We start from the raw sequence: 12500 nt of genomic DNA, 5'->3' as shown, positions 1-12500 counted from the left end.
AAACTTCACTATCCTGGAAGCATTTAAATGCTCATTGGAGAATCAATAGGCTGCTCTATTGAGCTTTGGACAGTACTAAGAACAACGGCTAGGCCTTTGGTTCTTTTGGATTGAAAGGCTAGGCGGCGGCTATGTACAACGGCAGTGCCCAGAATACTTGTACAACGGCAGTGCCCAGAATACTTGTACCCTCAAAAGCCACCTCACCACTGTTGGGGAGAGATTCTACTTGAAGAAGATTACTGACATTGAGGTCAGAATTTCAAAAATGAAATCCCACATTGAAAGATCTCCCAGGAATGATAGAGATAAGGCCAAGCTTCTTTACTACAAGAGAAGAAAGAGCAACTAGTAAAGGTGGACCTCAGCTATGTGTTAAAACTGCAATACCTATAGGCTAATAGAAAGCCTAGGATTATAAGACTGGGCTGTTCTTGCCTGTCATCTTGTAGCAGAGGTTATTGTTCAATTGGGATGACCCCTGCCGCCATCTTGTAATAAGAAACTAAGCTAAATGTTGAAATTCCTTCCTATGTAACTTGTCTCGTCTTTTTTCAGTAATGAAATTGCCTTTTATTGAAAAAAAAAAGATTAGATTGCACTTCGTGCTATAGCAAATGGGTACTTGAGTCAATGGTAGCATGTAAAAGAACAACATTAGTAGACACATTGTTGCACAATACAGTCATACGAATCTTCTTAATTCCAAAAAAGATAAGGTCTTACTTACAAAATTGGATTTTATAGTCTTCCCTTGACTTAAGAATGAAAATGAGGGAAAATCTCCAAGAACGCTTGGAAATGAGAAGAGGCAATCTCCAAGAACGCTTGGAAATGCCACAAATATACACTTACAAAGATGGTGGATCATTAGACTCCATCTATGACTATTGTCTTAGATCCTCCTCAAAAATCACTAGATCTCCCCCAAAAAACACACACTGTGTATTCAAGAAATTTTATGAATACATACCCCACCAAGGAGACCAAGGGCTAGAAACTCAAATTAATACACATATAGAATTTTCTTGATTTGGCCCTAGACACCATTCATACCCTTCAGGAAATGGTGAACTAGTTGTAATGACGGAGCTTGGTCATTAAAAAGATACAAATGAAGCCTTTGATTCTTAGTCTACGAACCTACCACACTAAACTCATGATTTATAAATAGCATGCCTATTCTATGCCAAGGACAAGTCTACAGACAAAAAAATGGCATCCCCATGGGTATATCGTGCTCCCACTTTGGTGCAATCTATATCTACATGCCATTCAATATCCAACCAAAATCTTGGGCTCTTGTGAAAGAGATATGCTTAAAATACTAGGGATGCCCTTGAGATATTTTGATGGCATCCTCATGATTAAGTCAAGCTCCAAATTACTTCCTACACGAAAACAAGGTCCACCCTATTTGGCTCTTACTAGAAATAACCAAAGGACCAACTTCCTAACCTTGACAAGGCAAATCAAGATGTAAAAACCCTAGTCAATGCATTTTTCTCCAATGATTTTGAGACGATAAGACTATGGAGGATTATTACAGTTAACAACTTCTTCCCCAAATCTTGTAGCTCTTTAAAGATATTGGAACACATAAAAATTGGTGGGCACTATGACCCCTGTTGGGTGCCTAGTGCCTCCAATAGGGAATTGTCCTAGTGTGGGCTAGATGCTGGGCCTCACACACACTACTCATCTCATGCAAGGAGAAACACACACCCTTTGCAAGACTCCTACACACACACCTAAACATGTGGAGGATAGTTGGCATATGTAGACCTACATCGTAATAAGGTAGACATATGCTTAAAAGAAAAACGATAGTAGAAGAGACCTCCTTCTACATAGGGATTTTGACCCACTTCAAATGTTAAAATAAGGGAGGTGGTGCCATCTCATGACGGCTATGTAGCATCCATGAAAAAACCTTTTTAACCTCCCACTTGTAGTTTGTGGCCCACCGAGAAGAGAGGCCAAGAAACTATGCTTTGCCACCATGACCACCTCCTCAAGGCGTTGTGGCAACATAAGAAAGGTGTCCTGCAAAGATGATAGGACTAGCAAGCTAATAGACAAGTTGGGGCCCTGCACGTACTACAACACCCCCCATAAAGCCCTCCTCCCAGGTGATAGCACACCTACTCCCCGTTAGCAATGAAAATAGTTCACATCTATGACATGTGTCCAACCCCACACACCTAGTGTCTTCCACCTTCAAATGTGCTTTTTTTCTTGTTAATGGTGGTACGTAGCATGGTTTGACCTTGTTGTTTTCTATGGTCGAGATGAACGTTTCCTCCCTTGTCATCCCCTCCCCCCTCCATATCCTATGTAAAAGGGCCTTCAGTTTAATGCAATTTGGCTGACATGCTTATCTTAACTAGCAAAAATCTATGCCCCCTCTTCTTTTTTTACGCTTGTATTGATTCTAAAGATGGTGTGTGTGTGTGAGAGAGAGAGAGAGAGAGATGACAATCCACAGATGAGAAGTCTAAAAGAAAATCCACAGAGATATCAAATGTCAAATTAGATGGTATGTGAGAAAGAGAGAGAGATGACAATCCACAGATGAGAGGTCTAAAAGGAAATCCACAGAGATATCAAATGTCAAGACTCAAATTTGTGAACAATCAAGAGTCATACTCTTATGATGTAAAAATAATATTCATTACCTAGGTCGAAAAAAATACAAACAGACTAAAGACACACGCGCCAGCAGGCAGCAGGATAAAGAGAGAATCTAGGAAAAAGTTGTAGTTTTTCTTTTTTCTACAAATAGCTGAACATCGTACATACTACACGAAAATATAAAATATGCCGTTCTGTGTCTGTCTAGTATACATAGAGATGTGAAGATGCAATAGTATGACGCGTTCTTCTTCTTCTGTGGACTTTATGGTAACACAAAGTTGTAATGTCACTAGATATTATTTAAGGTCACGGCAAATTTTAGAAGAAAGGCATATCGCGAAACCGCTCAACAAGACCGCTAGTGGTATTGACGAATTGTACGACGATTTGGATGGCATTGCGGCCGATGAGACCCAACACGTTGGCACGGACGAGGCCGGTGGCTCCATAGCCTCCGTAGCGCTCACTGTTGGCACCGATGTGGTAGAGATGGCCCGACGTGAGCGTAACGCCGTCGAACGGCTGAGCCTGTTGACGCAGGTGGTTGGCCAGGTTCTCACCACTCTGAAGGGCCGGCGAGCTCGCCCCCCGGTCCGGCTGTACATGCCCCATGTACAGTGTACGTGTACTGTTCTCCCACCCCAGTGTCAGACAACACCCTGACAGTTGACTGGTTGCTATGATGCGCGTCGGATGCTGCGCCGCGTCGTTATCTTGTAGACTGATGGAGTACCAGCTTCCTGACGGTATTGTATTACCACCACTCAGAGAGCTCGCTGACATCACCGGCACTGCCAGCGCCTTTATCGTGTGACTCCTCAGCGCTCCGGTGCTTAAGCGTTGGCTGGTCGGGGAGAAGCGCAGCCCCGAGTTCTGTGACCGCACGTAGACGTCGAACGACTGCAGGCCGCCCGAGCTACCGCCCGACGCCAGGAATTGATTCTCTTGACCGGCGTTCGGTGAAGTCACAATGAGGTAGACCGCAAGCTCGTCGGCGTCGAAGTCGTCTGCGCCGAAAGCGTCGCAGGCGTCGGTCGGGGTTTTGGGAAAGCCGTTGTTGTCGTGAGGCGGTATACCGCCGCTGCCGCCGGCGGCAGCGCAAGTCGCGAGGAGGCGGCGGCGGCGCAGCTGGTCATGGATTGGCGCAGTGGTAGAGTCGGCAGCCTTGCCATTGCCGCAGCAGGGGTCGGGGACGTCGAACTGGCCCCAGATGTTGAGAACTGTGTTAACACAGCGGGAGGGCTGGAAGAAGAAGACGCCATCCACAACCGCCCACGACTGCGCGCACCACTTCTCCCAGCTCTCACCGGACGGAATGCTCCACAAGACGCTGGAGAATTGGCGCCGGCCATCGCCCTTGCAGCCGTCGTTCTGGAAAGAGCCCCAGTTGGGGTTGCAACCACTGTCCAGAACGTAGAACTCACCCCATTCCCCTCCCAAGCCCCGGTTCACACAGTTGTCGGGGCTGCTAAAGTAGGTGGCCTGGACAGTGGCGGACATACCCCTGCACTGCGATTCCCAGTCCCCCTTGATATTCCATAGCCTTGAAGAGTATTTGCGGTAGCCAGGCAGCACACAGCTCCCTTTGGAGAAGCTACCCCAATTAGCAGCGGAGGATGTATGCAATGGCAGAATCAGCTGCAATATCACTACCCAATACAGTAGTAGAAGACCCTTCATGTTGTTAATCATCAAGGTTTTGACTCAGTACTCTCTACAAGATATCTAATAAGTGTTGTGTAGTTTGCAATTGGAAAGACTTCAATGCCATTTTAAAGAGAGGTAAGAGTAACACCCACACACGTAACTTAAACGGTCAGGATTCAAGAAAGGTTAGATTAGGTGTACTTTAACAAACTTTACAACGCACAAAATCTAATTGCACAATTTACAATCACTAACCCTTTTCAATCCTCCACATGGTCTAGCCTATTGTTTTTGAATTTTCCCCCGGTTTCGACAAGTTTCACACAACTTTTCAATAAAGGCATTTTTATTATTGAAGAAAATCGAGACAAGTTACAAAAGTCGGGCTGATTGCCTAGGGTAGTGAGAAGTTTCACACAACTTTTCAATAAAGGCATTTTTATTATTGAAGAAAATCGAGACAAGTTACAAAAGTGGGGCTGATTGCCTAGGATAGTGAGAAGTTTCACACAACTTTTTGTGATACTCATGCACAACCGAATGAAGACACCTCACAGACACGTGCCCATTTATACCTCTTTCATCAATCCAATAAAGACACCTCGAAGAGACGTGCCCATTTATACCCCTTTCATCTGCATCGTGTGTTAAAATAAGATTAGGATTTTTAACGCACAAAATCTAATTGTACTATTTAAAATCACTAGAGTTTTCGAAAGCAATTACCGTTTGCAATCCTGCTATTGTTTTTGAAATTTCCACAAGGTCTCGGGCACAACCGCGCCTCAAAGGCATGTGTCCATTTACACCTCTTTCATCTACATCCTGTGTTAAAATAAGGTACCTTAATATCAACGTACAAGCCTCAAATACGGGGTTCATAACACATATTTTATAAGTGCCTTCATGTGGGTTTGCTACATAATTAATGCTTTTGGGATATAAATTTTTTCACCCCCCCTAGAAATTAGAATGGATAAAGGAGACCCAATTGAAGATTCCTTTATTGGAAAAAAGGAATAGTTGGATGGTTTTACAAAATAAGATTAAAATGGGATAATTAAAATGGGATAAATGGGATAATAGGTCCCCATTTAATTTAAAATTTCAATCTCAAAATGGGATAATAGGTCCCCAAATTGCCGACCACCATTATTTTTAACTTTTTGTTCTGCTCGTCATGGTGGTCCCGAATTTTTTTTCCGGGTCTGGGACACCTGACGTACACATACCCATAAAATATATATATATATATATATTTTAAAAAATACATACCCCCTCCTTTAAAGAAAAAATTAAATGGTGTTTCTCTCTCTCTCTACATTTCTTTCTCTCTCTGCCTTCTCTCTCTCTCTCTCTCTCTCTTCCCCTTTTCAATGGCTCCAATCGCAGCACGCTTCCGCCCCTTCTGGCCCTTCCCTTATCGCACATAGCTGCTATTAATGCAATGCATGGTGTAATATAGCTGCTGTTATGTAGCCGCTGGAGCACTTGTCCTACCTTTGAAACAACACGGTACTTTTGTCCTTGTCAGCTGCTCCACAAGGCACTTTTGTTCATTCTCTATATAGTAAAAAAAAACCATTCACTATATAATTTCCTAGATATAAATAAGCATATCTAGGAAAAGTGCAAACTAGAGAAAATGAAACACTTTCCTAGATAGCTAACTAGGAAATACAATGCATGGATTTTTCTCTATAGGAAAATTTATCTATATAGTAAAAATTTCCTATATAACAAATTTTCCTACAAAGGAAAAAATCTCTTATGTAGGAAGATTTTCTCTATATAGAAAAATTTGCTTACATAGGAAAAATTTTCCTATATATGTAAATTTATCTATGTAGAGAAATCCATGCATTGTATTTTCTAGGTAGCCTATCTAGGAAACTGTTACATTTTTCCTAGTTTGCACTTTTCCTAGATATCCTTATTTGTATCTAGGAAATTATATAGTGAATCCATTGTATCTCTATATAGAGAATGCTTAGTAGCTTATCCTCTAGATAGATCTATGAATCGTGCTAATATACTACTTACAACATAGTAGATTAAGTAGTTTCATAAAGCATTATAAAATAAAAATCTCTTTATTTATCAAAGATTAAGCAAAAAAGTCTTGCATATTTAAAAAAAGGGCCAAAAGTAGTCAACGTACATCATGTTCAAAATAAATAGTACTTCAAGATTATCTAAATGTCATGGGATTATGTTTACATCTTCTAAACTAATAGGTGTGGATTGTGCATTGAATTTGACTTTCTTATTGGCAATAAGCCAATGCACAATGTCACGAATCATAATGTCACTCCCACGCCTTTTTGTATCCTTTGAGTAGTTTTTGAAACTAATATTCTCCTTCTTTAGATTGACATATGTACTCTTGAGAGAAAAGTACATGTCTTGGATTGTATGCACTCTCATGTACTTTAATAAGATTGTCTCCATATCCTCCTCTGAAATGTGGCTCACCTACATTCATGATAATAAAATATATAAAATTTTAAAGTATATTCAATTTACCTAAATAAAAAGATTCAAAATAATAAACTTATCAATGATAAATTTCTCTAATATAATATCACTTACTTGTAAAGGTTCACATGATGCCTCTACATTTGATTTTCCAATGTGTTCTAAATCCTATTTAAAATAACAAAAGTAAACCCATCATGTTAGAAATAAAAAAATCAAATCCATTACGTTAAAAATAGGAGAATCATAACATTATACATCTATCTAACAATACCTTTAAAATGGTTGTTGGTAAAATATTTTCACCCTTTTGGTGACTTCTTTCTTCCAAGTGAGTTTTCATCTTCTCACTTACCTTTGGAACAATCCAAAAACAAACATTAATAATCACAAAAGTAAAAAGAGAAAGAGTAAAAAAATAGGAGTACAAAGAGATAGTAGAAAACTTTTGTAAGTTTTGCATTACCTTTCTCTTTCTTTGACTTTTTCTTGAAACCTCATTCGTATACTTAGCCAAATTCAACATTGGATCCTACAAGTACAACAAAATATTAGAAGAAATATTGACAACTTATCACATATACAAAGAAAAACTCAACCAAACCTTGTCTTCACTTGTCACATATACTCTCGCTTCTTGATTTCTTATGGCTCTCACTCTTTTTGATGTGTCATGATGTAGTAGCTCAGTAAATGAATAATTATTCTCCTCCATTGTTGTATCATAAGAATCCTGGTTTATAAGATGTTATCAAAATCACATAGAATTCAAAAAATAGTAGTCTTAAAATCAAATCTTTATGTGGACTAAGAGAATACACCTCATCGGATATATAATCTTGCAACCCTTCAAACCTCTTTGTCCCGAATATAAAGTTATCCATCTATATAGAAGAGCATACATTTAATACAAAACCAAAAGAAATCCTACTTAGAATAAAATCAATTATACATCTATATAGAAGAGCATACGTTTAATACAAAACCAAAAGAAATCCTACTTAGAATAAAATCAATTATATAATACACTTACATTCTCTATAGGTTGATCATTTTTTATCGCATCAATGTAAGGAGAGCTAGCTTGAATCTCAAAGTTTGTCTATAAAGTTCACATTAGTAACAAAATCTTTTAAACAAAACGTTCAAAACATGCAACATTGCATAAGTTACTATGCATGATTCAAAGAAAAAACCATTATACATTCTCCTTATGATACATCTTTCTAGCTCTTACCTCTTCATAAGAATGATTATATGCTTGACGATTGAGTGTTGGCTTTAAGACCGTGACATGTAAAATAACATAAAGTTAAAACTAGAACCACATAAATATATAATATAAACATACCCATGTAAAAAAACTGCTTACATAGGAAAAGAAAATATCAAGTTTAGTTCTTTTACCTCTTCATTAGAATTAATATTTCCTTGAGGGGTCAATGCAAGCTCCAAGACCTATGAATTTAGACCAAATAAAAAAAGTGATGAACTATGTATTAAGCTTCTTAAATCATATATATATATATATATAATATATATATATATACACACACACACACACACACACACACACACACACACATAGAGTTGAAGTATATAATTTATGGTTAAAAAAACTATAAAATATACTTACATGAAGTGATGAGCTAGCATCCATGTCATTACTTGCTTCATCTATGGATTGAGTCATCCCTTGTGCTTTTAATGTATCCTTCTATCAAAAACACAAAATGTCAAATGCATTATGTATCCTTCTATCAATCCAATTATTAGTTTCTAAAAGAACATTCATAAGCATAAACATTAACACTTACATTGTCCTTGATACTCTTCTTCTTATTGTACTTTCTATTTGCTTGTCTACCTGAGACCCACCATCTATAGATATCTTCCTCCAACCAAACATATTCAGCTCCAATGAACTTTAGAGTTGCAATCTCATGATGATGCTCACAAATAATTCTCTTGATCTTTTCTTGTGCCTCTTTGTTATGGCGAAGATCTTTAGGAGTCTCAACTCCATTAAACCACCTTCGTACAAGGCGGTAGTTGCCAAGCAAAATGGCATGTTGATCCTTGAAGCATTTCTCTAATAATTCTTTCCCATAGAGCTTGTTTTGGTCTCTACTCACCAATCTAGGTGCTCGAAACACCTCATCATATGTAGGTGTAGGACTAACACCTGCTAAGACTTGTTGGCCAAGAGGGTGTGAAAAAGGAGGTTCCTTATCTTTAATCTCCCCATTGCCTGCATAACCATGTGACATAGAAAACAATTTGCATAACATCCATAAACCAATTACAAACACACTAGTATATCTTTATATATAAAAGATTACAACATTTAAGATCGTTAAAACGCGTGTACCTTCCTTTGAGGTTGGAGAACTTTGAATATCCTTTATGATTGTACTCATGAGACCCAAGAAATTTTTATCTTCACACATCATTTTCTTTAGCATTGCTTGCATGTCCACATTCGTAGTTGCCATCTCCAACCTACATAAATTCAATCCAAGGAGAACATATTACATGCAAGCACATCAATAGAAAACTATAAGGAATAAAATGACATAAGATAAAAAACACTCACTGTACATTGAAACATACCAATGATTCATAGAGTTGCTTAAGTTCCAAAAGTACCATTGATGAGAAACTGAGCTACGATTGCCATATGATTGGAACTACCTTTGCTTCTCCCTCTATTATCATGCTCCTTGTTTTGATAACTTTCCATTTATCATTAATAGATACACATAACCACCAATCCTTCCAATCATTGTCCTCCATTTCTACCTTCCATCTCTTTTCTTGATTATGAATCATTTTTAGCCATGCTACTTTCACTTGTTTTGTTGTGTAACTCACTACTCTAATAACTGCATATTTTAGATCAGTTGAGGAGCATAATACATCAAAATTTGGCTTCAACTGAATGATATCATTCACCTCTAGCCAAGGTGGAATGCATCCAACACACCCTGGCTGAATCAAGCGTGTTCTCAATCTTAGGTCTTTTATCTCATATGCAATGATTTTTTTGCCATGTTGAAAGGGAATAAACTTATGAAGTAAAGAACTAATAGGCCTTATGCAATCCCATGTGTATGGCAAATACACATTTTGTAACACACTCATGCCAGTGGTATAATCAACATCTAACCTTTCAAATCCTCCCTCAACCACAATACATTGCCTGTAGTTCTTGGCTCCAAAAAGTAGCCTTAACTCACCATTACACTGAAATGAGAAAAGAGATGTTATGCATGCTTTCCAATATCCCACCATGGAGACTAATGTTACATCTTCATCACATTTCACCACAACTTGATCCCCAATATTATAGACCTCTCCCTTAAATAGGACTTTCTTATATTCTGTTACTCTCTCAATCCCGCAGTTTAAATACTGCTCAGCATACCTTCTTTCTTCAACGGTTGCATCCCTGTATTTTAGCTTCTTCCTTGCAATGACAATACCTTTTTCATGAATTGCTCTTTGGCATCCACTGGGTATGGCATTCATAGTAGATAAGGTCCATAATTCTTTGGCCTTTACAATAGATGATACATGCATAATACCCAATGCATGCCACTCAGGACATTCATAATAGCCATCTTTATCTACTAAGTATCCATCTGGAGTAGAAAGAGCTTGATGAAACTCTCCGAACATTCTTTGGTGAGGCAAAAGTCTATCAACATCTTTTTGAATATACATAAATACCCATGTAAACAATCTTCTTCGGTGATAGTTTGCATAAGAGATTTCATTGTCCTTGTTGTTGGTTTTGATGTTTGCATAGATTGAGACCTTACGCTCATATATATAACACCAAAATCCATCATGGCTACCATGACGTAAAATATCATCCAACAATTCTCCGGAACCTATATCCACACATCACAAAGTAAAGCATCATTACTATAGGTATGAATGTAAAAGGAATGTTTATAAAAGAATAATAAGTGAAAGGATTATTCATCATACCTGCAACATGCTCTAATGGGGCTGAATTTGGCCCGATGAGCTCCTCTGACCTTACTCTCCAAGAAGCGAGCATGACTCTTATAATGTCAATTTCTTCTTGTGACCATTATCACGAGTGTAGTTATAAAATGCTTGGGCAATATCTATGAGCAAGAGACCCAAATCATAGAATTTCTTAGGGATACCTTTGACTTCACACAATATATATGGCAAACACCATTGCACAAATTTTTGATTTTCTTCTGCCTTATAACTCTCAAAATACTTGCTAGGAAACCTCGGCCATCGACCATATCGAATCGAATAAGGTGTCACTTTTGTCATTTTGTGAGTTGCATCATCTATTTCTCTCCTTACTTTATTGTCCACTTCTCTCATTAGACAACCGATATACTTTGAAAACAAGTTCAATGCCAATATGTGCATGCAATCATATACCAAATCAAGAGACACGTCATAAAGTCTCCACAAACTTGATCTACCTGAAAGACCTGCCTCTTTTAGTATCTCTTCACATTGAGCTTGGGTGCTTGCTCGCTCTGCAAGAATTAAATGTTTGGACATCTCTTTGGTAGATCTTTTCATTGGAGCATATCTGAATTGATACCTGTTTTGATCATACAAGTACCGCCCCAAGCCTGCACTGTCCAAAGTGGCTATTGCTTTGTCTCTACGACAGAAAGCTTGACCACCTTCTTTACATGATCCAATCTTGCATTGAGCTGGATGGTCTCCAGTCACCATCATTAGCATAGCACGAGCTTGGAATCTTTGGTTATAAAAGTGGTCATCTGCAAAGATAGATGACACAGGATAATTGAAGTGTAAGTCAATTCCATGTATGAAGAGACTTTCCAACTCATCCATCAAAGGTTTCATAAAAACATGGAAAAGTTTGCTCGAGCTTCCAACAACTTTCTTGCAACTGAATGGAATAAATAACACAGGTATCACTCCAATCAAAGATTTCTTCCCACAATTGAGAACTTTGATCTCAACAACACCACAATTTTTTTGGGTCGTCTTTGATGCTTGGAAGCCATCCCAATGTAATAATAAAGCAAAATTACGTGGATCTCCCTGTCCATTCAAAAAAAGACACATTAGGGTGTAGTAGTATGTAACACATTAAGGTGTAGTAGTATGTAACACACTTTAATATATATAATGCTTAAGAATATACATATAACAAAAGTCTTACCTTACAAAGTCTTTTGAGACCTTGTATTGGAGCTCGACAACCCTTACAAATAATCTTGTACATTTGCTCACTTTCATTCCAACCCTCTAGAAGTTCTTCTGATTTTAGTGAAGAAGGCCATGCTCGATAAGCTTGTTTACAATGAACATTATCACATATCAAGGGCAACTCAAAATATGATTGTGGATCCCAAAACTCTTTAACACTATTACACTTTGTACCATCCCAAAAATCATAAATTCTTTTCGAATCATCAGAGCTATTAGATACCAACCATCTCTCTTTATTTCGCCACATTTCCAACAAGTCATGGCACAAAGATCTACTTTTTGCAAGAAGCTTCAATTGTTCACCAATGGGAACATAATCAAAACATAACATATCCTTTCTAAGCTTGGCACACTTCGAACACTTCTCACTGCATGTTAAGCAATCACGCTTTAATTTTTTCTTACCTCTTTCATTGTTATTGCATTGACATTCAAGAGTGTCGCCAATGTAGTTGTCTTCTTTACTTGGTGGATAGAGCTCAGCATCATGT

General features: G+C 38.2%; 3 protein-coding genes across 3 annotated transcripts; all 3 read right to left on the bottom strand.

Moving 5' to 3' along the window:
* Positions 1-2651: 2651 nt before the first annotated feature.
* On the bottom strand, positions 2652-4397 carry LOC147609182 (uncharacterized). Its single transcript, XM_086787766.1, has one exon. It carries the CDS (start codon positions 4327-4329, stop codon positions 2956-2958), a length of 1374 nt encoding a protein of 457 aa, XP_086643892.1. The 5' UTR covers positions 4330-4397; the 3' UTR covers positions 2652-2955.
* A 2059-nt stretch (positions 4398-6456) lies between these two features.
* LOC147609181 (uncharacterized) lies at positions 6457-7504 on the bottom strand. The gene is made up of 4 exons (XM_086787403.1): positions 7229-7504; positions 7037-7117; positions 6877-6930; positions 6457-6759 (listed from the first exon to the last, which is right to left on the bottom strand). Exons 1-4 carry the CDS (start codon positions 7286-7288, stop codon positions 6487-6489), a joined length of 468 nt encoding a protein of 155 aa, XP_086643529.1. The 5' UTR covers positions 7289-7504; the 3' UTR covers positions 6457-6486.
* Positions 7505-7774: 270 nt separating this feature from the next.
* LOC147609180 (uncharacterized) lies at positions 7775-10293 on the bottom strand. The gene is made up of 7 exons (XM_086787654.1): positions 10117-10293; positions 9932-10008; positions 9134-9264; positions 8580-9013; positions 8399-8479; positions 8170-8220; positions 7775-7864 (listed from the first exon to the last, which is right to left on the bottom strand). The coding sequence occupies exons 1-7, from the start codon at positions 10291-10293 to the stop codon at positions 7775-7777; spliced, it is 1041 nt and encodes a 346-aa protein (XP_086643780.1).
* Between the last annotated feature and the right edge of the window lie 2207 nt (positions 10294-12500).

Source organism: Cibotium barometz, chromosome 51, assembly GCF_041138505.1.
Source record: "Cibotium barometz isolate CiBa-2024 chromosome 51, ASM4113850v1, whole genome shotgun sequence".
Taxonomy (NCBI): domain Eukaryota; kingdom Viridiplantae; phylum Streptophyta; class Polypodiopsida; order Cyatheales; family Cibotiaceae; genus Cibotium; species Cibotium barometz.
The sequence above is the reverse complement of the archived record's forward strand: the minus strand, read 5'-3'. Positions and strand labels throughout refer to the sequence as shown.

Bases quoted from the DNA above. Each gene is read 5' to 3' on its own strand.
- LOC147609181 (XM_086787403.1), bottom strand. From the start codon at position 7,288: ATGTTGAATTTGGCTAAGTATACGAATGAGGTTTCAAGAAAAAGTCAA. The intron at 7,118-7,228 runs GTAATGCAAAAC...ATTGTTCCAAAG, and splicing joins AAAGTCAAAGAAAGAGAAAG to GTAAGTGAGAAGATGAAAAC. The intron at 6,931-7,036 runs GTATTGTTAGAT...TATTTTAAATAG, and splicing joins TACCAACAACCATTTTAAAG to GATTTAGAACACATTGGAAA.
- LOC147609182 (XM_086787766.1), bottom strand. From the start codon at position 4,329: ATGATTAACAACATGAAGGGTCTTCTACTACTGTATTGGGTAGTGATA.
- LOC147609180 (XM_086787654.1), bottom strand. From the start codon at position 10,293: ATGAATGCCATACCCAGTGGATGCCAAAGAGCAATTCATGAAAAAGGT. The intron at 8,480-8,579 runs GTAAGTGTTAAT...TGTTTTTGATAG, and splicing joins AGAAGAGTATCAAGGACAAT to AAGGATACATTAAAAGCACA. The intron at 7,865-8,169 runs GTAAAAGAACTA...TGAACTTTATAG, and splicing joins ATATTAATTCTAATGAAGAG to ACAAACTTTGAGATTCAAGC.